The sequence below is a fragment of the Dryobates pubescens genome, chromosome Z, assembly GCF_014839835.1.
Source record: "Dryobates pubescens isolate bDryPub1 chromosome Z, bDryPub1.pri, whole genome shotgun sequence".
NCBI lineage: Eukaryota > Metazoa > Chordata > Aves > Piciformes > Picidae > Dryobates > Dryobates pubescens.
In genome coordinates this window covers 59,884,708-59,911,158 of record NC_071657.1, presented here as the reverse complement: position 1 = coordinate 59,911,158, position 26,451 = coordinate 59,884,708, and the positions used below count along the sequence as shown (strand labels likewise).

Genomic DNA, 26,451 nt, shown 5'->3' with positions numbered 1-26,451 from the left:
TCCTGAGAAGTCCCTTCCCAGCCTTCTTGTAGGCCCCCTTCAGATACTGGAAGGCCATAATTAGGTCACCTTCTCACGCCTTCTCTTCTCCAGACTGAACAGCCCCAACTCCTTCAGTCTGTCCTCATAGGATAGGTGCTCCAGCCCTCTGATCATCCTCATGGCCCTTCTCTGGACACCTTCCAGCACCTCCATATCCCTCTTGTAATAGGGGCTTCAGAACTGGAGGCAGTACTCCAGGTGGGGTCTCACCAGAGCTGAGTAAAGGGGGAGAATCACCTTCCTTGACCTGCTGGCCACGCTTCTCTTGATGCAGCCCAGGATCTGATTGGCTTTCCGGGCTGCAAGTGCACACTGAGAGCTCATGTTGAGCTTCTCGTCCACCAGCACCCCCAAGTCCCTCTCCTCAGGGCTGCTTTCCAGCCAGTCGCTGCCCAGCCTGGATTTGTGCCTGGGATTGCCTTGACCCAGATGCAGGACCCTGCACTTGGTCTTGTTGAACCTCATGAGGTTGGCTTGTGCCCACCTCTCCAGCCTGTCAGCGTCCCTCTGGATGCCATCCCTTCCCTCCAGCTTGTCTGCTGCACCACACAGCTTGGTGTCATCAGCAAACTTGCTGAGGGTGCACTCAATGCCACTGTTCATGTCATCGACAAAGATGTTGAACAAGACTGGTCCCAGGACTGATCCCTGAGGGACTCAGCTTGTCACTGGCCTCCACTGGGACATGGCCCCATGGACAGCCACTCTTTGGGTGCAGCCATCAAGCCAGTTCTTTATCCATCTAGTGGTCCACCCATCAAACCCATGTGTCACCAGTTTGGAGACCAGGATGTGGTGCGGGACAGTGTCGAAGGCTTTGCTCAGGTCCAGGTAAATGACATCAGTTGCTCGCCCTTCATCTATTAATGTTGTCACCAACAATCTTTCAATCAATCTCCAGATATGACTGCATATTCAGATTTAACAGATTTTAATGGTAAAAAGTACAGAACATGATAAGAAAAACAGTAGTACAATCTGGAGAAGCTGGCTTCACCCCTTTCTAGTTTGCATGAATTTCTGGCCAGTAGTAAAATGGATGTCTAGTTCACACAGCAAAGGAAAACTAATGAAAATAATGTTCTATAAAAGCTCTAGTGGTATAGAGGGTCTGTACATGTGTTTTTCACTTCATGCAAATGTACTAGGCATCTTAATCAAGTTATCAGATTGCTGTGGCTGCACATTCCACCATATGTGAACTAAGATAAGCCTCATGATCACTAACAGTTGTGTCCTTGATAGTAAGATTTGGGAACTGCTTCTAGAAAGCATGTGACCTTTTACTGTCACATTTTCAGAATTTACTTGTACAAGTGCATAGCACTAATTTACTGCAGGACTAAAGGAGAGGTTTTTCTGGATCACTTGAAGAACCAGGAGTACCGTGAAGAGGCTGTGAAGTTAACCTGTCTACAGGCAGTCTCAGTTGACTTGCCTGCAAACAGGAATCTTTCAGAGACAGTCTCAGCAGATGTTTCAGCAAGGATCACAGCTGGTAGCTCCACAATTCAATGGTATGGATTATATACTGATGGCAAGGCTGTCTTGGCCTGTTTGTAATGAATAACTAATTTTGAGAAGAGTCATTCTGCAGCTAGTTAAAATCAGAATTCTGGAGAGGATGGACTTTCGATGTTAAGATAAGTCAACACTTTTATATACTCTCCTACATCTCATTACTCTATCTTCTGTGAACATTTAAGTAAGAAGTAGTAGTAGATTATTCTAACTCATGCTTATATTTACTTTTTGGCTTCAGTGACTCCTCTACCTGTTTGATAGTCATGTAGTGCATTTAGTGCTCCAGCTGGACTTCTCAATCCAGGTTTGGTACCCCTGTCTTCCTTAGATTTAGTGTCATGGTGTTTGAATAGATGTCTGACGTAGAAAAGCTTGTTTCATTAGTGGTTCAATCAATCCTGACAGCAGGAAGCTTGCATATCAAACAGAAAAGATTTCAGGCATAGTGTGAACAGCAAAGTTTGTGCTCAATGCAATGAACATTGCCAGGTATGTTAGTATAATTTTATCAGTAAAATGTAGACCTCTTATTATTTCACTTAGAATATATTCCAAAGCTGTATCAGTATCAGTAGAAAATTCTGTTGCAACAAGATTTGGAAAAGGACTACTTAAAAGTTCCATCACTAGTATAAATAGATTTCATACTATTACTAGTAGATACAATAATAGGGAGTGTAACACTTTTTGTGCTTTAGCCTGTTCTTTTATTTTCTTTCCAAGAATGCTGCCTTGCTTATCTAAAACCTCAGGAAAGAAGAGCAGAAGGAATCTGAATTCAGTTATCAGAGCCCTCCTGGAAGATTTTCTTGATCATATAATGAAACAGGCATTTTTCATTTTCTTATTAATAAGTACTCCATTTTCTCTTTAAATTCTATACCAATTTTTAAGATTTGGAATAAGACCTATTAGAAAGACTTATGCCTTCTCCCTGAAGGTTTCCACCCTTGGCAGCAGATTCAATAAACCCTTTTTGACAAAAATAGAAGTTGGAAGAGAAGCTTTTTGATAAAGTACATATGGAACAATGTGCTTATGCTGATAGTGGCTTCTCACAAAGTTTTTATCCACTGAGCATGTTCTAGCATTGCTAGGTGTGAGAGCCTTAGCAAAGTAGTATGCAGCTAGGTCTCAATTTGTGAATGTGTAGCTGGAAAGGGTTCATCACTCAGTATTAAAACTGAAATGGACAATAATGACCAAATTCTTACTGTAAATTACTTTTCAAAGGCATGTAACTACATGCCTGTATGACTTCATACCTTCCTCTTTGTATTTTATTCTGTCTTGGCTTTAAATTCTTCCATGCTTTATAGATCCATGATGAAGAAGCAACTGGAATGAAAAGTTCATTTTCACCTACCTAAGAATCAAGTTTGGCAATAATTGATGCTTCTGTCAAATTTTTATCTCCTTTTTGAATATGAAGAGGATGGTGCAAAGTCTGTTGTTTGTAACTTTTGATTTTTTGTTATGATACAGCTTTGCTTCAGCTTGCACACTAGCTTTGTAAAGGTACCCTTTCACAGTGTCCAAATTTTTTGGCTTAGTGAAGTTAACAAAGTTTTTTTACTTGAAGTGTTGTTTCAATAATTAGATAAGAAAAGTATGATTCTGCCTTGTCCTTTCACTCATTTACTGCAGAATACATTCATGCTGAAATTCCCTTCTGCAAAAGCAGTGAGATCCTTAAGACTTAACATCTAAGGCTCAGTCAAATTCTTGGTAATGGGCTGGCTTGTAGTAATGTTTCTTAAACTCATAAAAATTTTAGGATTTAAGTATTAACATTCCTAGAGAACACACATTAGTATAACATAAAGATAATTTTTATAATTTAATTTTATACTCCTTCAATTCAGTTCTATTAATTTTAACTTCAGTCAAGTCCTTGTACAGTCTGTTCTTTGGAATCTTTGATTTTTCTCGAAGTGGTTTCTTCAGTGCTCTTGGTTCCCATCTTGTGTCTAAAGGTCACCAGACATACCTGGTTTCAATTTCGATTGTGTCTGACCAAATGTGTAAAAAGAAATATTTATTTTTCCTTCTAGTCTTGATCCAGAGCAAAAGGAAATGTTAATTGAAGTGATAGAAAAGCTTTTGAAGGATAGAAGCACGGTAAGAAACAGTATGTTATTACATATATTTGTAATAGTTCTTTTTTTTAACGTCATAAGTTTTCCTAACCCTTACTGATGTGTTTTTATGTTTTTAAATACAAGTATCATTGTGCATTTGTGCACTATGATATAACTGGTGACTATTAAGTGACCATTTTCTGTAATAAAACTGGTGATTTTACTTACATCATGGGTATTCTTAATCAGCTTTTGTTAGCATGTTTTTTACGTGTGCTTCTTTAAACCTAATTTTGACATGTAAAAATACATAATTACATGCATAAGTGTACAAGTACTATGTAGAAATGGAGAAATCAGGTAATTTCAATTTGCTGTGATACTGTAAGCATGAATTACTTCTGTGTAATGCATGGTCTGCCTGTTGATGTGAGTCTGCTTTGTAGCATGTACAACTGTTAAATGATGCCACTTGTGAACTGGTTTGTTCTCACAAATATCTCCACTTCCTCTCTGGTAAGTCAAAATCAGTGTCCTGGGACTCCTGTTGTATTTTGCCTGCCCTATATAGGTGCAGACTCTCTCTATTAATTCCTGGACATCTCACAAGGGTTGCACACTTTATCCTTCCTGTACCCTACAAACAATTTCCCACATTTAAGCCAGGAAAGTAATTGAGCAAGGAGTCCAATATAGGATTCAGATGGAGAAAGAGTTGTAAATTAAAACATTCTCTCGTTTTTCTTGTTCAGGTTAGTAACTTATTGAATGTAATCCTTTTTGAGTAAGTTGAAGTATTGCCAGTTACCAGATAGCCTGTTCCTCCTCCTATTTACCAAGGCTTTTTGTAACACACAGGAATACATTGTCTGTTGTTCTAGCACAGTCCAGGTGTTTTGAACATAAATAGTGCTGGTCTCTAAAAGACATCTTGCAACTTCCACTGAAGGGTTACTGAAGGAGAGTGTCAGAGCTTAATGGCTCAGCAGACAGTAAATCAGTTAGTTCTCCTGACTGCATCTATGCTTGACCTCTACTCATCTGTCAGGCCTTTGTGCTTCTGTGGAGTTGCCCCCCCAGTGGTTCTTTGTATTTTCTTTTCATGGTTCATGCTCTTGGTGTGCATGCAATCTGTGAACGTGAGATTAGATTCTTTATACCTGTGGAGGCATAAAGGGCTGAGAAGCCTTCTTTGTTTCTTTTTTATTGCTGATGGCAGGAAAAGAAAATCCCTGAGATTTCATTCTCTTTCCTAGTCCTTATTGTTTACAGTAAATGGCAAGTTATCTAACTAGTCATTTACACATTTAACAGAACATTAGAGAAAAAAAATTATGGAGTGTGTTTGGAGTTTGTTTTCCCTTAGCATGCCAACCCTGGCACTTGGGAGTTAGTTATAATGTTCTTTACTTAGTATGCTCCAGAATTCAGGCTGTGATGCTAAATAATGGTCACCATTTATGAAGATACTAACTGAAGCAGTAGTCAAAGTGATGCTATTTTGTCAGCACGTTCAGGAAGCTAAGAACGATGGTTTAGCATTTGGTCTTCTGGACATTTCTGGATTATGTATGATTCTAGAGTATGATTAAGTGCTGCATTTTTTGTATCCTTCTGATACATCTTGGTCTGTGCCCTACTTAGCAAGACCTGAGTCCAGCCTGGGCTGAGACATCTCAGATTCAGAAGTTTGACTTTTTCAGGAAGTGCTACGAAGAATTGGTATTAAAAAGAAAGAGTCATAAAAATCTCTCTTCAGGACTTTCTGAATCAAAACCTAGTATTAATATGTGCTCTTTCATCCCAGACTTGACAGCATATTGTGCTCTAAGGTGAGCTGGTCTCTCTTTAATTCTTGATAGATTTGGGAAAACCAATGTAGCATGGAAAAGCTTCACCTTAGGCAGTTATCTTTTTGTCATGTTCCATGAAAGTTCCCAGAAAGCTTCCAGAATTACTAACAGAACCACATGGTGCACAAGCATTTTCTTTGCAGGTAACTCAAATCTTATTTTCTGCCTCTGTTTGGGGAGCATAGCAATTTGTTCACAGTGAAGTAAGCAGTGCCACGTGTAACTGCTTTTAACAGTGGAGAAAGTGGATGTTGATCTTTCCGTATAGGTGTAGCCTGCATAGCTTTAGATTGGCTACTTTTAAAGTCTTACTTATTTGAACACTCTTTTTGTATTCTCTAAGGGAAGCTGAATTTCATACACCTCAAAGCTCTTTCTATATACATAAAGATACAAAAGCTTTTAGAAAATGTTTGGTAGTCTTTGTGAAGCCAGGATTGTTGGAACAGAAATGCTAGAAATTAATCCAAGCCATAGAATAGCATTGTGTCATAACCTAATGAAGTGCGAGTGTTTGATTAATGGTATTTCTCAGGTTTTTGTAGCTTCCAACACTTGTTGGGCAGTCAGCCCGAAATTTGTAGTGTGATGTTGTGGCTTATCTCTTACTGGCAGCTGAACTCCATGCAGACGCTCGCACTACCCTGGTGGGATGGGATGGAAAACTGATCAAAAAAGGCAGAAACCCTGTGGGTTGAGATAAGGAGAGATTAGTAAAAGGAGATTAATAGCACAAAGAGAAATAAAAATAAAGCAAACCAACAAAACTAAGGAATAACAATAAATACTGATTAGATAGTATATAAAGCAAGTGATGCAAAATGCTGAACAGATTGCAATGGCCTCCACCCCTTTGCCTGATCCTGCCCCACTGCTGCCATCTGCTTACTTGAAACCCCTGAGCTTGCCTGGATCAGCCCTCTGCTAAAGTGGGCGTGACATCAGCATGGTATTAAATACTCAGTTGGCCAGTTCAGGAGGCTGTCTTTGCTGTAGCTCCTCCTAGCTTCTTGGAGGGAGTGTATGTGTGTAATTAGCCTTATCCCAGCCAATCCCACAACAGGTGGTAATGTGGAACTTGAACCTCAAGTGTTTACTCGGCAATAATCTTTGAATTCCATCACTGTAAATGTGCAGATTTGTTCCCTTCTGTCAACATTAGTTATCATCTCCTGATCGTTTTAATCTAATGTCAGCAGATCAGGTTGTGAAAGTGATGGCATTTCCATTAAATAGTGTCTTTACCAGAGTGGAGTATTTGTAGTGACTTTGGGAATTGTCAAACATCAGTGGTTCTCTGCATTTTTTGCCTTGATAGAAATGTCAGGTTCTTTTTGGCATTTTCTTGTACTTGAGGGCTGACTATCCTCATACTGCATGCATTTAAGCCATACATACAATGCACTCATTGTATATAGTAATTGGATGTGAGAAAATCCACCATGTGATTTGTTTGGGTTTTTGGCCATGTTCCATTTGTTTGAGACATGTTTGGAGGGAGAATATATTTTACTAATGATGTATACAACAGTTAAATGTTGTTTAAGTGGTATTTGACACTTCAGTTTATTAAATTTTGAGTAACAATTAATTTTTCTCTACTTGTTTGACCTCAAGGAGGATTTTTGAAATTTAGTGATATAATCTTTACATTAAAGTGAGACAATTAGCTGCTAAACATAGATATCTCTAAATTTATGTAAACCAGATTTTTTTTTTTTAAGAAAGAACATATTATTCTGGATTATTGATGCTGGATTTGTTGCACAGAAAAGGCATGATGTATTTAAATTAGTCACAGTAATTTTACATTTGAAATAGCAAGAAACTGTCTGAATGGGAATTTTAATACAGTAAAATTAAGCTGTTTTATCAGACTATACAGAATGTGTTCATTTTTTAGGTCTCGGTCACTAATAAATAAGCTGAGGTAAGCAAAACGTAAAATGAGATCAGACCTTAACCCAGGACTTCATTAAAATTTCTGGTTAGATAAATGAAAGATCACTCTGCTCCTTAAGTGACTTAGCCCTGGAGGTTTTTAAGGCCAGGCTAGATGTGACTCTGAGCAACCTGATCTAGTGTGAAGTGCCCCTGCCCATGGCAGGAAGGTTGGAACTAGATGATCCTAGAGGTCTCTTCCAACCTTAACAGTTCTATGATTGTATGATTCTAACGTGAAGATTCAGATTAACCGAGAGCTCAGATTTTAATTTAAGATGCAAAATTATCAAGTGCAAACCATCGTTAACATACCCTCGGGGTATCCAACTGGGAAATAGTGTGTCAAAAAACCCTGTGATTTTGTGTTAGTGTATGTACTTTTAGTTTAAAAAGGTGTTTACAAGTATTTCTATTACATAAACTGAAGAAATTCCTAGGTACATTTTTACCCTTGCTTTCCAGAAAACAATGCCTCAGACTTTGATGAGCAGATACAAGAGCATGAGTGCCCACTCCTTTTATTTTTCTAGTAATTGTGGATAATTGAGCAGCTGGTATAACTTTATGTTATAAGGAAGTTAAAAGCATGTGTATATTTTATGCTAAATTGATTTTTCTCAGAAATTAGCTAGTCACATAGGTGGAAGTATAACTATGTAGAGGAAACTAATACTCTCTTTTTGGTTGGTTGTGTTGCATCATTCTGTTGTTTTTGTTGTTGTGTTTATTTTTTATTTTCTTGGCAAGCCTAATGACCTAGTTTTGGGTAGCATTTAAGGCAGGACTTGTTTTGGTTAAGTTGCTTTTGGCATATTGTGAAGGATTGTAGAATTGCATTGTGTTCGTAGCCTGTATACTTACAACTCTGTGTAAAAGATAAGCTAATTAATGATACCCGAATTACAGCATTTACAAAAAATATACCTGTGATGATACTGAAAAGCAGTCATGTCTGTTGTCCAAACCTGTAAAACAAAAAGAAATTGTGACTTGCATTCTTCAGTCCAAACTGAAGTGTCCCAAAATGTATCTAAAGACGCTTCTGCAAGGAAAAAAACCACACAGTATGCATTTGTAGCTGGGATGTAGCTGTATGGATGCTGGGTATATTAAAAATATCCACATTTACTGCAGGCCTTTGTCTTTAACTTTTATGTGATTTTGCTTGCTCAAGGCAGATATCTCTGTTATAAGTAAGGTTTGTGATGTTTGTGAGGACATACAAACATATGTGCTGCGTGATAAAATGAATTTTTTTCATCTGCATCCAGAGAATTGGGTCAGTATGCGGCTGCATATATTTTGTATTGTTTCATAGCTGTTGCTGTTACAGCTTCTGATTTGGACCAGGTAGTAAATAGAGCGCAGCAGAGCTTTTAACATTCTTCTGTTTAAGAAGAATTCAGACAGAATTTTCAAAACATACTGGTCAGACTTACAGGTGCTTATTGATTCTTGGTGTGGTGTCCACAGAAATCTCTGATGGGAAGTAGTATGAGAAAGTATGGGGGTATAGAGGTTTTGGGTGAAGTCTGACAGTTAATTAGCTTATTATATGGAACCTGTTAATTGAAAAGAAAGATTTACACTCTTTTCTAAAAAATCTATTGTTTTCTAAATTTTTTTCCCTTGAATGAGAATATTTTAATCACATTAAATTACTTGTAATACTGAAGTAAATGTATTGTTCTGTTGTGGTGTGTGGAGTGCAAAGGCTTTATGCAAATGCATGGGTACTGAGATGTGTTTTTGCAGACTGCATGGTTAGTAGGTAAAGTGCAGATTCTTCCAACATGAGACCCCTTAGACTGGAAAATGGTCATAGGAATTGGTGACAACTTTGCCATGAAGGTCTTGATCTTTTAAACTAAAGCAGTATATTTGAGGATAACATGTAAAGGAAGCTAGGCTCTTTTTTTTCCACAGTAGGCTGCTGTGAATAACTTAATGTTTTAGTTTAGGACCCAAATATGTAAATAAAACAATGTTTTCTTAAGTTATTGATTTCATGTTGGTAAAGGCTTAACTTTTGTGGGAAAAAAATGACTGGGTGTGTGCAGATATTTTATTGTGATAGATCTATTATCCAGCTATTAGAAGATAAATGACTGATCTTTTCCAGTTTCCTTGCTTCCAGAAAATTGAAATAAGAAGGGGAATATCATTTGGGCTGTATGATTAGGGCAGGTGGGGTGGCCATTAATTTAAGGGAGAGGAATCCTGGCAGCACAGGCCAACTTGCACTGCATTATCAATCAAACCTCAGTGCACTTCTTGTGATGACCCAGCACTCTCAGGTTTTTGCAGCATTAATTAGAATTCATGACAAAATAGATGCAAGGAAACATTTTGTACCCTTCATAATTTTATAGAGAATTTATTGTTATTAGAGGAGCCATTTGCTTAGTGTGATTTTTTTCATTACCAGCTTGTCAACTAGCATAGATAATCTGGAGGAAATATGAACTCCATAGATTGGGTGTCACTTTTGTTGATGGTTCATATAGTTTACCTTGGAGCACGGCTAATGGCTGAAGTTCATAGCAACAGCACAGAAAAACATGGCAACCAGTGGAAGACAAATGAACCATGTTTATTGCTTTAATATAAAAAATACATAAATGGAAAGCAGCATTTGAATTTGATGAGCTCATTGCTAGTTTTGTTGGAGTGATTTATATTTTCTAGTTATACAAAAAGCTACTATTGACACAGTGAGATGGAAATTAACTGACTGTTTTTTGGAAACCAATATTTTTTGGCTTATGTTCTGATTAGGTCATTTTGTTTTAATTCTAAATATTTTTATGGAATGTTGAGATTTAATAAACAAATATTATTAGCTGCTCCTCTGATGTTTAGATATATAGTAGGATTGCACTATAGGGAAAAGTGTCAACTTTTAAATAATCTCTTACTAAGGCATTAGAAAATTTTCTCAGACAAGATCCTCATCTTATGACTGCATTTTCAGTCTCTTACACTCTTTTTTTCTCTTTCAAATGAAAAGCCAAGTTTAGGAAAATGCAATAATGGCTACAGGCACATGATCTTAAATAGTGCTATGATGTCTGGTAATTCCTGCTTTAACTTGTAAATCTAGACTTGCCACAGGAATAAAGTGCTTATTTATCCACTGCTCCTCTTTTGTTTCATTGTATGTATTTTTATTAATATCTTTTAAATATTCATAATTGATAGCAGTTTTCAAAATGTGTCCTATTGACATGAAAAATAAAGACAACAAAATATGTTTACACTACTAGTAGCAGTAAAAGGCAAGGATATGCACTTCAGAACTATTGCTGGACACCATCAGCTATGTCATCCTTCACCTCTGACCCAAACGGGATATTTTATCTATGAGGCTTTACCTATACTGTACTATACCCACTTATAAGGGAATAGAATATCCTTAATAAAGCATGTGCAACAGTGACCTTAAAAATAATTCCCTGTGGTCTAAAAGTGTTATCCCATTCTTATAAATCTTCAGGTCCATCACGCTTCCTCTGCAAGTTGGCCTTAACTGCAGTTCAGAGTTTTGCATCCTGATTAAAATTTCTTTGCTGCACGCAAGTTCTAAAATTTAATTCTTCTCACTTTCTTCCATCCTCAGCTCATTTGGGCTGATAATAATTTGCCTGAAGTTAACCACTGTCTTCTGCTGAGTTTTGAAGCCACACATAAGCATCAACTTGGAGCAGTTTTTTTAATTATGGAATAATTTACTGCAGTATGTTATCCAGAAGGAATTTTAGTACATCAAAACAAAAAAAGAACTATTGTTTTTGTGATGCAGCAAAAAGTAGTAAATTATTTTAGATGTAAAGTATGTTTTATTTAGCTCTATCAAATAATCAAATTTTGATCCCTGGAATGAGTTGTATATTTGCTGGAACCAGCAGGTACCAGTGTATGGTTGGGGCTGGAGACAATAAATGCAACTTCACGCTTACTCTTATTGGTTATTCATAAAATCCCCACAGAGCCTGCAACTTGTTTAGCATAATAGCAAGACTATATTCTGAGCTGTTTTCTTGCAATTGTAATGTTGGGCGCATACTAATAAACCAAATGTCAGCCAAATACAGGGAGAAAAATGTAATATATGAATATCATTGTATTTAATATTTCTGAAAAAGTACCATTTCCATAAACTGCACTTCTATTTAATTGCTTACTTTAAGTCATTGGGGAAATTTTAGAAGTTGAAATGCAGATCCCCAGTGTTCAGATAGCCTTCTGGCAGCAAATTAATGTCATATTCTATACTGTGTGCATGCTAACTGCATACATATCAGCTGCTTCATAGAAAGTCTCATCAATTTAGTTATTTGACTTAACATGTACTCTGACACAAACCAAATCTTAATTAAAGCAATTAGAAGAGAATAAACAGTAATTCCAGACACACAGTGACATGCCCTTAGAAGGCATGGTGAGTTTTTGAGGTTTTCCCACAGCTAAAGTAATCTGCTTCCATAATTTTAACAGGAACCACAACGTGTCATTTCTTTCTTTGTTTTTAAAAGAAAATGCCCTATTGGCAGGTTTCAGTGAGCTTGAATTCTTAGAATGTTGAGAACCTGGTTTTCTTATTCAAACAAAGCTGTTTTATGATCATAGTGGTTGTGAGGATCTTTGTGTACCTATAAAGATTTATTTCTCATGGAAGCAAAAAATTGTATGAGAAGATAGGACATAAACGATCCATTCCCGTAATTTTTTTAACTGGTAGAGCAGTGTTGAACAACATGCAGAAATTCTGCTTGTGTTCTTTTAGTAAAACCTCTGTGTTGTACTACTGCCTTTTATTTCTTTTTTTGCAAAGCATATTCATGAAATTCTAAATATAAAATTTCATGTGACAGTTAAGCTGGCCATATCAAGAGAAAAGTTCGCATCCCAGGTAGTTCTGGGAAGCTTACTTAGCTCTTCTTTGGTTAGATCATGCCAGTACTGAGAAGAGACTCCCAAGAGACTTTGTTGGGCATATCACTGTATTATAATGCTTGTGTTTTTTTCCTGTTATTTCTGAGTTAATTGCAAGTTCTGTGATAATTTATTTGGAAACTATAACTGTACGAAAAAAAAATAATGCTTATGTTGCACGGTGTCGTCAGGGCTCGGAGCGAAGATTTATGTGTGTAATTGAAACAGCAAATGTTTTCTCTGTTCTAATAAACTTACTCAAATTCTATTTTAAATAAGATGCTATTTATGTGTGCTTAGGCATTGTGGTGGCATTCTTTTCACTGAATAGGAAGAATTTGAAGTTGATGAGAATTGCTAGTATTCTGATTCTTACTTCTGTATGAACTGCAGGAGGATCACTGACCTTCTGGTTGATACTTTCTTTTCTAGCTGGTAGCTGGCAGTGTTGTGATGGCATTTGAGGAAGTGTGTCCAGACAGAATAGATCTGATTCACAAGAACTACCGAAAGCTATGTAACTTGCTGGTTGATGTGGAAGAGTGGGGTCAAGTTGTCATAATCCACATGTTAACTCGATACGCACGTACACAGTTTGTAAGCCCTTGGAAGGTAAGTTTGTGACTTTTTAAATTGCTGTTGTGTGCTTGTATTCTGAATTATGCCCATTATTGAATACACTTAGTATTTTAAGTTGTATTGTTTTGCAGTCTTCAATAGGCATGAAATGCTTAAACTGTAGCTCTCTAAGGTTTTACTAGCACAAGACGCCCACCCTTCTTCAGAGCATGAGACTTATTGTAGTTTACTGTCTGTTCTGATTTACCCCAGGCACATCCCATGGGCAAAAGTATTTTTTAATGTGATGCTTTGAGAAGCATAGCTCTTTGGTGTAATAGAGTCTATGTGAGTCAGAGCTAGAAAGGGTCGTCGTTCTGTCCTGAAACTGGGTTGAACCTGCTTTCTTCATTGATAGAAATACACAGTATCACAGCTTGGGGAACATTATGTTGTTATTTGTTTGTGTGCTGAGGGACTGTGGAAACCTGAATACATGTTTTTGAAATGAGCAGCATTAAAAAATACGGTGGTATTTTCATTTATATTATGTAAGTATGGGTGTGCTCTTGCCTGAAATTTCTAAAAAGAGATACACAAAATACAAATAGCAGTTTAAACCATAAAAAATAGACAAATCAAGACATTGATGCTATCAATACTGGTTTCAATAGAGATTAACTCTGAATTACAATTTAAATTAAGACACAATACTTCTGGAAAGAGCTGTATGAAATTGCTCCACAACCCTAATGCACGTTTAAAGATGTGCACATTCAGTTATGTTTATACCTATAAATATGTTTGTAATATATATATAAAATTATATATGCCATATATTATTATAAAGTGTGTGTGTTTATATTTTTATATATATATATATACACACAGAGAATTTCACATGAGTAGTAGGAGATGGACAGTCACATAAAACATCAAAGAATCATTGGGGTTTTTGTAATTAATATGAAGTGGTTGTGGAACCTTAGAGTTTTTTTTGGGGTTGCCTTTTTTATTCTTTGTACTTACTTTGAGTGAAGTATTTCTGCTACAGTGTAGCTCATGTGTCTTAGCACTTCTATTCAGACATTGTTATTTCACTGCAGTTTGTTATGGTTTGTAAATAGTATATTAATTTTTTTACATGTTTTCCTTTTTTTCAGCATCGGAATATAGAATGACACTGGCTATCACTGATTTATTTCAAATTCTGTCTTTTAATACCTGTAGCCTAGGAATAAAACTGAAATGTCGTGGCATTTTAAAAAATATATGTATAGTGTATTATGTGAAAATAAGGAGGTATATTTGGGAAAACTCTAGTTTGCAATTATAGTTGTTTCTTAAATAAGTAGGGATTATAATGATTACAAAACTAAAATGTAGCAAAAATGTCTGTAGCAGAAGATTAAATTGTTTCTAAGAACACAATTTTCCAGAAAATTACTTAAAATAAGTATATTTAGATAATGAGGCACTTAATGTTTTCATAATATCCTTGAGGCAGAGTGTTTATTACATGTTTCTTACTGATAGAAAGTGACTTTTATTCCTCTCTGTAGCCTCTAGAAAGAATCAAAATTTATAATTTGGTTTGCCCAAAGCTAAAGTTTCACAGTTAGTTTGAGACATTTTTAGTCTGTGATTGGGCAAAGGAAGAGTAGGAGAAGATGATGACCTCCTGTTGTGGACTGAGAGGTTTGAAGTCTTCATAGGATTAGACTTCTTTAAGTCTCTAGTTTGCTTTTTTGACTGAAACTGCATGGGTGACAGTTGTGGTGGCTTCTGCTCTAGGAATTTAAAAGATTTGTGTGACATGGGCAGTACTGTTAACCTAAAATTGGTCATCAGTGGTGTAGTATTAATAACACTTTGTTTCCACTTTCATGAGCGTCAGCGCAAAATTCAGTATGTCTACATACTCAGCAATTAAATTAGCAGAAATATTTTCTGGGGCTAGTTGAAATGCATACCCTTGTCAATAGGTTCTTAAATGAACTCATCATACAACAGGGCATCTTGTGCAGTAGAAAAGGTTTTTAATTCAGTTTATTTGCATCATTATGGATCAGTATTTAGGCTGTTTATATGTAAATGTATGATTTGAGGAACAATTAAGTGTTGACAAAGTAGATTGCAGTCATATCAATTGCAGTGCATTTTCCATAATTTTTCTAACTGACATCTTTGATGATAAATAGTGGATGCCAAGTCAAAGCCGATTATACAGTGCACTAGGAATTCATGGTGCTGTCAGGGAGAAGACCGATTGACTTTAAATTTACATATTAATGAGAAGATTTGTTAAGAGGGTGCTTGACTATAGAAAATAACAGCATATTTATAGGGCACGACACTTTATAAATAAAGCTGATGCAGGAAAATGGAAATTAAACCTATCAGATTAATAAATTCAAGCTTGCTAAAATGCATATTTACATTTTTATTCACTAAAATTTACTTTACTTTTTGAGAAGCGTATGTCACTATGTTCATGTTGTGTTAATTCCTGGCAAGTAATGGTGTAATGTTTTGAATTGATTTTGTATGCATTTGGAAACCTGAAGAAAAATTTTGAGTACTTACCAGTTATGAACAAGAATTGGCTGCTTTGCTTTTTTTTTTTTTTTTTTAAAAACCATGCATAAAACTGTTGCAAAACTAATAGAATTACCCATCAACCAAGAATACTTTATGTTCCTATTTTTGCTTCTTTGAAGGGTAGAATTTTTAATTCTGATCATGAACGTTGTGAGGAAGAGTGTCCTTGGGCTATGCTATTTGTCTTGAAATACTTAGGGTGTTTTTTAAGTAGTTACCTGTAAGTAGCTGTTTCAGAATAACCTTTTTTCCCATATGAACTGTGTTCAGCTTTAACATTTATTAACTGTAATGAGAGCAAGACACTCACACTGTGGAGTGAAAATACCTTCTTGGGACTACCTGGGAAGAATAATTTCAACAAATTTCTGGGAAGATGATAGCACTGTAATGCATCCCAGCGTAAATGTTTTGCCCTGCCCTTGTTGCAGGAGTTGTTAAGACTGCCAAGTTGTTTGCGAACAGCTCTTGAACCATTACAGCTGTCAGCCTAACAGGTAAAGACCTGTGAAATAAAATTGCTCTTGGTTTCTGTGAATGCATTGAGTTGCAGTATAGCAGTTCAGGAACTGATTCTCTCTTGGAGTGCCAGGAGATGAGGATCACACATGGTAATGACTGCTTCAGCAGTCCTGGTATGGAGATCCAGAACAATTGTGTGTGTCCTCTGGAGGGTGTCTTCTAAGAAAACAGTTGATTTGGGCAGAAATTTCCACAGTCATTGTAGAAAGCAAAATAGAACTGGAAGGTGTAATCTTGCAAAAAAACCCAGTGACTTAAGGGGTTTCTTAGTTTCATTCCAGACCATTGCAGGTTACAGAAATAAAGTTTCGTGTTCAATTAAGATTGGGGAAAAAAATGTTGAATTCTGATTGATCATGTAGGGCCAAATGGCTCCATCACAAGCCCAGGCAGACACTAAAGTGTCTAGACATGGTCCCCCTCTCCCCACTTCTTCCTCCAGAAAGCCAGGGTAGGGTAACGCAGGAAAAGGATCAAAGGGGACAGGACCATGCGTGTCTGGTAAACAACCCTGTACCTATGGTAAGGGCATGTGTTCTGGCCACAGCCTGGCAGAACTCCTTCCCATTGGGTAACTATGTGCTGGTTTAAGTGCCCTATTGGTCCAATCAGTCTTGGGCAAGATGTATATCAAGTCTGATTTCTAGTTGCCTGTGCCTTGCTCAAGCTTTGCTTACCCTTGTGTGCTTGAACCCACTTGGACCTTGTCTGGCTTGAAACTGCCTTGGGTTGTATAGCCTCGACTTGCCTGGTCCAGCACCTGGGATAAAACCATGAGCATACATGCTGCAAGCTACGAGAGAAGCCACGAGCTTAGGAATCAGAGCCAAGCCTGCTTCACCTTGCAATGAGGATTTTGGTATGCCTCAGTTTCCCCAGGCCAAAGCAAGTGCCTGTTGCAATAGCCTCATTAACAGCCTGCCATGTGCTGAAGCCAGACCAGCCATCAAAGCCCGCGTGGCATTCCTGCCGGCAACCAGCTGTGCCTGGCACATGAGAGCACCCCAAAGCCACTAATACACAGCAGCAGCACTCCCTACCAGGGTACAACCAGCTATGAGTCATTAATTCATTGGCTGTTTGGCATAAAGGTTCTTGCTGAGTCTCCCCCTGGTGTGGTTGAGCACCATTTTGCTCCCTGGTTATTCTTTCTGTTACATTCCTCCTGGTTTGCATAAAACAGTTAAATTGTTATAGCTGCCCAAATACTGTGCATTCCCATTGTAAATACATTCTAACTGTACATCAAACCTTTTGATAAGTTTTGGCAATTTTCATATTAATAAAGGTTATTAATATTTTTATTAATACTGAGATATCATTTACAAGTAAAGGAAAAATTATATCTCTTTTCAACATCATAGGCTTTCAGTTCTTACAAGGTTACTTACTCTCAAGTACTTAAAAGAAGTAGGTCTTTAAATTACACTTTTAGGATTAATTGCCAAAGTCTATTGCTCAATTGAAAGTGCTCAGAATTTGACATAACCAATGGGAGAGGGCAGAGATGAAGCTTGAAGAAAATGGTCTAAAAGAGTAAGCGCTTCTGGGAGAAAAATAGCCAGTGTTTAGACCTGTATACCTAAAACAATGAGTCATGGAAAGCATCCTGACTCTTGAATTACAGGAAGATACACATTGAAAATATTGATTTGATTTCTGGCTCTGTATTGGGTTTGGCTGAGGTGGAGTTAGTTCTCCCCATAGCATCCTTTGTAGTGCTAGCCGGAAGGAAGCAAAAAAATCAGTGTTCTGGCTACTGCTGAGCAGTGCTTGTACAGCATCAAGGCTGTGCTTTACCAATGTTCCCTGCCCCCAACAATAAGGTGAGGGATGGGCAAGATCTTGGAAGGGGATGTGGCTGGGCCAACTGATGCAAACTGACCAAAGGAGTATTACATGTTGTATGATGTGAGCTCAGATAGAAAGCTAAGTGAAAGAAGGAAGTGAGGGATATTTGCTGGTGGTTTCTGTGACCCAGAGCCACCACTTCGTGTGTTCAAGCCCTGCTTCCCAGGAGTGACTGAACATTGTCTGCTCAAGGAAAGTAGAGAATAACATCTTTGTTTGCCTGTGCTTCCAGGCATGGCCTTTGATTTTGCTTATACCCTATTAACTGCTTCTATCTTGACTCACAGGCTTACTACATTTTCCCTCACTCCTGTCCATCTAAGAAGGGGAGTGATAGAGTGGCTTTAGGTAGGCATCTGGCCTCCAGCCAGGGCCAACACCACACTGACAAAATACTGAGGTCCTTTCTGACTTCAATTGTTCTATGACCTCTAAGTTTGTTAAATGCTTTTAAATGTTTATTGCTGTTTCAGTGTTGTTTTTTTCAGTATCTTATAGTTATGAATTCTTAGGGTATTCTGTAAAGGTGATGGAATCTGGTGTCTTGTAGCTAATTAAGATCACTCAGCAGTGTCTAGTACTGCTATAACTTTTATTTTCTTACTGTGTTGAGGTGTTCACTGAGTGAGTTGTAACAGTGAATGATAGAGCTTCAAGCACAACACCCTGGAAATAAATACTCTCTATTCTTAACTTTCATAGAACTTGCTAGCTCTGTAACAAGTATTTTGAATCAGTTCTGCTGTTTCATTTCAGGAAGGAATAAAAATTTTCAAACTTTGTACTGAGAGGCTGAGAAGAGAAGGGAAAGGTATATTCAGGATGATGAGCTTCTTGATAGCAAAGTGAATTACCTAGATAAAATGATAAACATGAAAAAAGCTGAAGTACTTTCAAATATTGTGTATGTATATCACTCATTTAATAATGAATCAACTCAAATATACCTTTTCCTGTGTTCAGCCTCTACTAAGAGGATTTGGAAATTTTATTGTGCTTTCCTGTAATAAGATGATGAGCAAAACACTTAATCTTCTAGGATAAAATTTATCAAGCTATGTTATGTATTAGTACATTGTAGACCTTACTGAAATTTCATTGTAGGTATTTGTCCCGTGTTGTTCTACCAATCATAGTTTTGCTGATACATTTTTTTTTTCTTTCCCTGCCCAAAAAAGGTTATGAAACGAGAGAATTTGCTTCTGCAGAGTTCAAAAGCAGTCATCTAATTTTCAGCTTACGTTAAGCCATCCTCTTCATATACAAGTATTGAAACCATGTAGATCAGTAGGATGTGCTATAGCATAATTTGGCTGATAAGATCAAAATATTTAATTTTTAAAAACTGTACACTGAAGTTGCATTATGCTACTTATTTATTCCATTTTTAGTATAGCCATCCTCAGTCTGAATTGGAGAATTCTGGATTTGGTTATTGTTTTCCTCTTTGACCAGGTTCTTTTAGATGTATACAAGGAGAGGTTAATGTTGTATGTGAAGTTCCCCTATTTTCAGATGTTTTGTGAAGCATTTGAAATAGAAACTGAACTAACTATTTTACTGTAATACCAGGGTTTTTTCCCTACAAGGTATACCTCTCAATAAGATGAGATGGTAAAAAGTTAGTGACTTGGAATTCTGAAGAAAAGTTTCTGGTCATTATGCATATATAACAGGCTTTTCTGTCACTGAAGGAGACCATTGTTGTTGTTTTACCTTCTCTCCCATTTTTTCCCTCCTTTCCCTTGTGTTTAGGGATAGTGTTTGTAAGGAAATCTGAATACAGGAATTGATTCAGCAGAAGAGTAACTGGAAGGACAGAGAGGGTTAAACTTCAGCCACATAATTTCCTGATTTCATTTGCTGTGTCAGCCAAATGTATAATCCTGCCAAAAAGCAGACTGCAGATAAGAATGCCATTTATGTTTTGCAGCAAAGTTTATTGCTGTAGTTTCTGTTAGTACCATGACAGACTTGCAGTGGAATATCAGTAGTGGGTAGAATCTGCATAGCCAAGTTCTCTAGGGCATATCAACTCAATTACACCTCTGTCTGTAGTATTAGGTAGAATTGTTCATTGGTTATGGCATATCTCTAAAGGATCGAGGGGAAAGGTAAATATAAAAAAAATATTTTGGACAATCTGTATTTTTCACAGTGTATCCACCATTTTTTCCCAGCTTATGGTTGTGAAAATGTAACACAAGTACTAGTAACTTAGGTGTGAATGGTAGCAACACATGCATTTCCATCAAGGCTTTTGCCATCATGGAGAATATGGTGTGAGAATATCACTGAAGTGAATGAACAGATATTTCAAGTTGCTTTCAGCTCCTTTGCCTATTTGTGAATTAGGATGAAAGAAAAAAATGCCGTAGTACAGGATTTAATGGCCATTGATGATGTTTAGATTAGTAGAGCAAACTTTAATCTTTCAAACTGCCAACCTAATCAATATACTTGGCATTCATCTGAAGGTTCCAGGTCATTTTGTGTCTTGAAAATTTGAGTGCTAGGGTTGTATATAGTTTGAGTGTCGGATAAGTGTTTCAGTAACTAAAGAATCCTAAAGCTACATAAACAAAAATGAAAAAAAAACCCACATCTGAGTGTGTGTTTGCATTTGTGGAAAACAGTGAAAATACCTTTGTGGTATTTGATTGCATTTCTAAAATAATGTACAATTTTTCCTAGAGAGAAAGGGGTTGAGTTGTTTTAAGGAGCAAGTGTGTATGTTAGGGACACTAGAAGACATTGTAGTTCTGTAGGGGCTGAAGATCCATTGTATCCCTGTTCCTCCATACCTCCTTTAAATTCATGACAGGTAGAGGCTGGTACTTCTAGAGCATGTAGTGCTCTTCTATTGGCTGCAGCCCCAAAGCAGCTCAACAATTATCAGGTTTTCTTTATGATTCGTTTTGCTGTGCAACCCAGTGGAAGAATGCTTTTGCTCAGCAGTTGGTTCATATGTATTTGCTATCTTGATGGCAAGTTCTGAACTCTTTGTAATTTTTTGACTTCAGAGGGGAAAAATTGAGAAGCTTTTACCTAGAAGCCAGATGGTATCTTTTCCCTTTAATTTATCCCTTCATCTTGGCTCCCTCTCCATTTTATTTTTACAATGTTTCTTTTATCCCTTCTTGGTTTTCCTTGTATTTTCGGTTCTTTCTCTCTCTTCCTGTGCTTTTTTCCCCCCTTTTTTTTGCTTTTCAAATCTATCTTCACACTTCAATTCTAGCTGCAGGTATTGTGAGACTTTGTTACAGCAATAATTGGAAATTTGAGGTTGTTGCAGCATATTTAACTCTTAACCCGTATTTTTAAACAGAAGTCCTAGAGTTAGTTGCTGCTGTTTTGTAAAAATGAGAATGAGATTCTGAACACTTCTTGAGTTTTCACATTAGTGTGGTATGAGGTTACTTAGCACAGATGTTCCTGTAATTGTGATATATGGGGAAAAATTTAATGTTCAGTGGTCCTCAAACCCATGCTTCCACCTGTGCAATGCTCCTGTTTCAGAGCTGTGATATAAAACCTCTGTGACTACAGATTTTCTGAAGAATGTATTTGGATTTAAAATCTCTTGATGATTATTATTATTATTATAGTTTTCCACTGTCTTTTAACTAATTTTTTAGTTTGTGTTCAAAACGTTATTGGTTGAGCAAGATTTTTTTTAAAGCCACTGTAACGCTCACTTGAATTTTTGAAGACTCATGTAATAAATGAATTTGCATACTCTGTGGGAAAATTCTGGGGATTTATAGAGAATGAAATAAACACACAGATATGCACTAGGACTAGACAGTGTATTCTGTAAATGAGAATATGCAGGGATGTAGTCTTAACATGTGTATAATAGAGAAAAGGAGCTAGTGAACTACAAATGAAACTTGATTTATTGCTTCTCATGTAACTTTTTTATATGCTAGAAATTAAGCCAAGAACAGTGGTGTGACAGAAGACGCCTTTTGAATTCTGTATAGACTTTCCCCCAACTATTAGAATTTTACTGTGGATTCCTTCACCACATTAAAATCTAGATTTTTCTAAACAAATATAAAAATGTTTTTTGCATATGAAGTTTTTTTGACTATGGAACATGCAACTCCAGAGGCTGTTGATACCACAAGGTAAGCTAACTTGGAAAACAAATCCCTTTACAGAGTGATGTTTCAGAGCTGGCCTAGGATAGCTGTTTACAGGGATATTGCAGCATCATAGCCAGTAGACTGCTAAGAATACGAAGAAGGTAATGGAAGATTTTGTGCAATGGCCTCCTTGTTTTTTGGAACTGAACTGAGGCTAAAGCTGTTCTTTTAAAGCCAAAGAATAGATTCTGTTGATAATCTCACCCAACTTGAATGTCATTGAGCTTTGAAGTATTGTCATGTGTTGTTGCAGTTCTTTCTTCCTGGTTATTCTATTTGTCATGAGATCATCTGGGTTTGGATGATACTAAACTACTAAGGAATGGAATTGCATAACTGATCTTTAGAATGAGAGACCATTGCCGCAGTCGTGAGCTGTTACGAAACATAACTTGAGAATTTTGTGTGTGTGTGTGTGTTAATAGATGATTGAGACTGTATTAGCCACTGAACTGTAGAATATCTGGTAAGAAACTTCAGTAGCACTCACATTGAATAGAAACTTTTCCAGATTGTATAATTTGCTGGCAGTTGTCTGCACTAGAAAAATAATTGGTTTTCATTTATCAATTGAACTCTTGCAAAAGATTCCAGAATTGACAAGCATTTAGGTGATGGGTTGGGAATCCATCCCCCAGCACTAAATTTGCCAGACCAGCTCAGGTGGAAGCAAATGGAAGCTGTATGTACAAGCAAAACTACAATCTACAATGAAATGCAATGAATATGTACAAAATATACAGTGTTTACAATATTTACATAGATTTACAATTAATGAACAGCACTGGGACCCCCTTGGCCAAAGACCAGGGGAGCTGCTAATAGCTTCTCCCTCCCTGCCCCGCCTCCTTAGCCCTTGGACACAAAGGGACAAGTGAAATAGCAGAGAGACCTTAGAACTTAGCCAAAACAACGCAGCCAGGGTCAAACAGAAGCCAGCAGAAGCACGAAGTTAGTATCTCCCGTAGCAAAGAAGAGAGAGAGAGATTGTTTTGCACGACTAGTGTAAGTTTGTTACCTCTTCCAATGGGCTTGTTTTGAACTATTGTTTTCCTTTTTACACCCAGTAGTGATTTATTTACACTTTACCACTGTCTGTTCAAGATCTGTGAAAAAATTTTAAAGGCACAGCCTAAAACTACCACAAACATCATGTGACTGTTAGCCCAATATGAAAGTTACAGAGTGAGGGTTTGTAATGATTTAGTGCAAGGGCTACCCTTCCTGCTCCCCCAGCACAAAAAGTGAGGGGAAGAGTAACGCACACAACTCAGGGTTGAGATCAAGAGATAAGAGTTTAATATAATATTATGAGCACAATGCATAGTTACCTTCGCCAATAATCTAGTTAGTCTAATAATCTATAATACAATGCATGTCTGAATAAGATAATGTGTGATTACTTTAGCTTAGCCTATTTGCAGAAGCAGCAGAGTGAAATACAGGGTGGGGGGGAAAAACAAGGCATAAAAGAGAAAGACAAGACCAGCAGCTGCCCAACTCCCACACATCTCACTGCCATCCCTGCAGAAAGAGAGAACACACCCAAGAAGCTGGAACCCAGAAATGGCAAGTGGAACAGGAAGCCTCCCATGTTGCAATCTATACTTCAGGCCCCATAATACTTTGCTCCAGTTAGCACTTTCACTTTTCGAAGCTGGCATGGTATGAATAATAGCAGCAGGTTCAATTCAATCCATAACAGGGTCAGGATCAGAAAATATAGTTTATAGTATTGTCTAAGTATTTCTTTAATTTGTTGCAACTATCATTTCCATTAATACTCAGTTCTGTTAGCTGAAAACATGTTTATCTCTTCAGGTAAATAAACTTTAAAACCCCACAAATATAATTAGTTGCAAGGAACCATGAAATCTCATTTGACCAAATCATGATAGCTCTTATCTACAACATAAAACTCAAGTACCAGTTGCCATTGGAATTTTTTGGAGTTACATAATATCTTTCATGTAAATTTATTATATTTTCAGTGTAACTCTAGCAGACGTATTTCACTAGAGTTGTAATCTGAAAAATTATCCTTGTGAGAGGACCACATAGGAGTCCAAGTCTGTTTCAGTGGCTTCAGATATGCATAATTCAACATATCCAACCAAAACATCAGATATTCTGTCTGGCCTCCCAATGACATTATCCCAATGACAACAAATGCACTGTGTTTATATTTGAGGTAAAAATGACAATGTTAAAACATACCAGAGTAATATCATAGTAATCTTGTGATCTTTATTAGTTCTTCATTCCATTGTGGTTCACTTAACTGAAAATGTGTATTACATTTAGATTAGTACAGGAGCTGTAGTAGTACTGAATTCAATGTCTGGTACTGTGTTAATTTTGTCTGAATACTTTATATAAGTAATATAGGTTAGATGTTATTACTTATCTATCACATGGCCTAATCATTGCATTCTGTATTTGGTGACTTTTGGACTGAAAGTGTTCAGTCTATTTTGACTTAATTTAGAAGTAATGTGTGTATTACTTCACATCCTGTGACTGCACATTTCTTCAGGAAGCCTCCTTACACATTCTTTCTTAGTAAAATACAGGTCATATCCCAGACCACTACTTCATTATCAGAATCTTTTTATATTCTGTGTATGGTAGAAAGGGTAAATTAAGCCTCTAATTTTTCTATTCAGTTTTAAGTACCTTTGTTCCCAAAAGCTATAAATGCATTGTCTGAGATCACACAGAACGTGTGGTTCTGTTCTAGTGATCACAAAGTCACTCTTGCTTTCTGTCCATTCAGGAATTGCTACAGTTGTACCCATTACTGTAACACGCATCCTGGTACTGTGATCCTATTTATTTCTCACCTGTTTTGTAATCCTCAGGCAGTTTGTTTCCCATGACTCTGCACACAAGAGCATCAGTGAGAATTTGGTAGGTGCTAGGAACTTGTTTACCTTCAGTGCAGCAATAAAAGATTCAATATCTGGTTTTAAATGGGATAAGAGTTCAATAATTTCTTTCCTTAATTTTGGCCTTACAGAAGGCAAAGTGTCTGAGGTTTCTAATCTTTAAAGAAACTGGGATATGAATCCTTTTATCTGAGGGTCTAGTGTTGGTCTAAATGCCACAAGATGCCCTTTCTAATCCTCTGTTATTGATCTCCTGTAGGTTCCATCCTTTCAAACTGTATTTCCTCCTCAGAGTCCAAAACACAGTCCCAGTATAAGGGGCATGCTGTTCTGGTTGTTATTCTTATCCTGCACACCATTAGCATTATGGATGTGTGTGAACACTTCTGCTTAGATCTCTGTACAAGGCTTTCCTCCTTTGTTACAGTACCATCTTGAGGCTTGCTCTGCCACTTCAGGAATAGCTGGGCCAAGTCTCTTCCTTTTGTACAAGCTTCAGTACTTGCATTACAAAGTTTCTCACAGGACAGAACAACAATTCAGCTAGATCTCTAAGATGAGGCTTCAACTTGGTAGTCTGAATTCTTGCTTATAATTTATAGTGCACCAGTCAGCCTTAAGGATTCAGTTTCAGCTTTTCTGCCTAGCACCAAAACTGCTAAACACAATACTCCATGCTAACAAGAAACAACACTGGTCTGTGATAGCAGAAATTATAAAAATAACTTGGTATGTGCCAAAACCAGAGCAGGCCATTCCCCTGTGCTGAGTAGCAAGCCAGCCGGGAAGAAATCTGACCTGGCTGAACAAAAGCTTTGGCTGGAACTCCGGGGGAGAAAGAAAAGGAAAAAAAAGAGAGTTTATGACCTTCAGAAGAGGGTACAGGTAACTCCAGAGGTCTACAAGGATGTTCTGAAGTTATGCAGGGGAAAAAACTGGATGGACCAGAGCCCAGATGAAACTTAAGTTGGCTACTGGAGTAAAGCACTATACTATATGTATGTGTTACTATAAACACATTAGCCACAAAAGGAAGGCTAAGGATAATTTCCTTCCTTAATTGCATATAGAGGAAAACATCGTAACCAAAGAGAAGGAAAAGTCTGAGGTACTTGATGTCTTTCTTTTCCTCAGTCTTCAATGGTAAGTCTAATTGTTTTCAGGATACAAAGTCCCCAGAACTAGAATAGAATAGAATTAACCAGGTTGGAAAAGACCTTTGAGGTCGAGTCCAACCTGTCATCCATCACTATCTAATCAACTAAACCATGCCACAAAGTGCCCCATCCAGTCTCTTCCTAAACACCTCCAGTGATGGTGACTCCACCACCTCCCTGGGCAGCCCATTCCAATGGCCAATCACTCTTTCTGTGAAGAACTTCTTCCTAACATCCAGCCTAAACCTCCCCTGGTGCAGCTTGAGACTGTGTCCTCTTCTTCTGGTGCTGGTTGCCTGGGAGAAGAGACCAACCCCCACCTGGCTACAACCTCCATGAAGGTA

The 26,451-nt window shown here is 37.3% G+C and overlaps 1 protein-coding gene across 2 annotated transcripts in view; it reads left to right on the top strand.

Annotated features, from left to right (window-relative positions):
* Nucleotides 1–26,451, top strand: part of AP3B1 (adaptor related protein complex 3 subunit beta 1) — a 163,113-nt gene that overhangs the window by 34,177 nt on the left and 102,485 nt on the right. For both annotated transcript variants that reach the window (XM_054178198.1, XM_054178197.1), the window contains exons 6-7: nt 3,621–3,687; nt 12,812–12,991. In XM_054178198.1, coding sequence (XP_054034173.1) covers nt 3,621–3,687; nt 12,812–12,991 — 247 coding nt within the window. The remainder of the gene's footprint in view (nt 1–3,620; nt 3,688–12,811; nt 12,992–26,451) is intronic.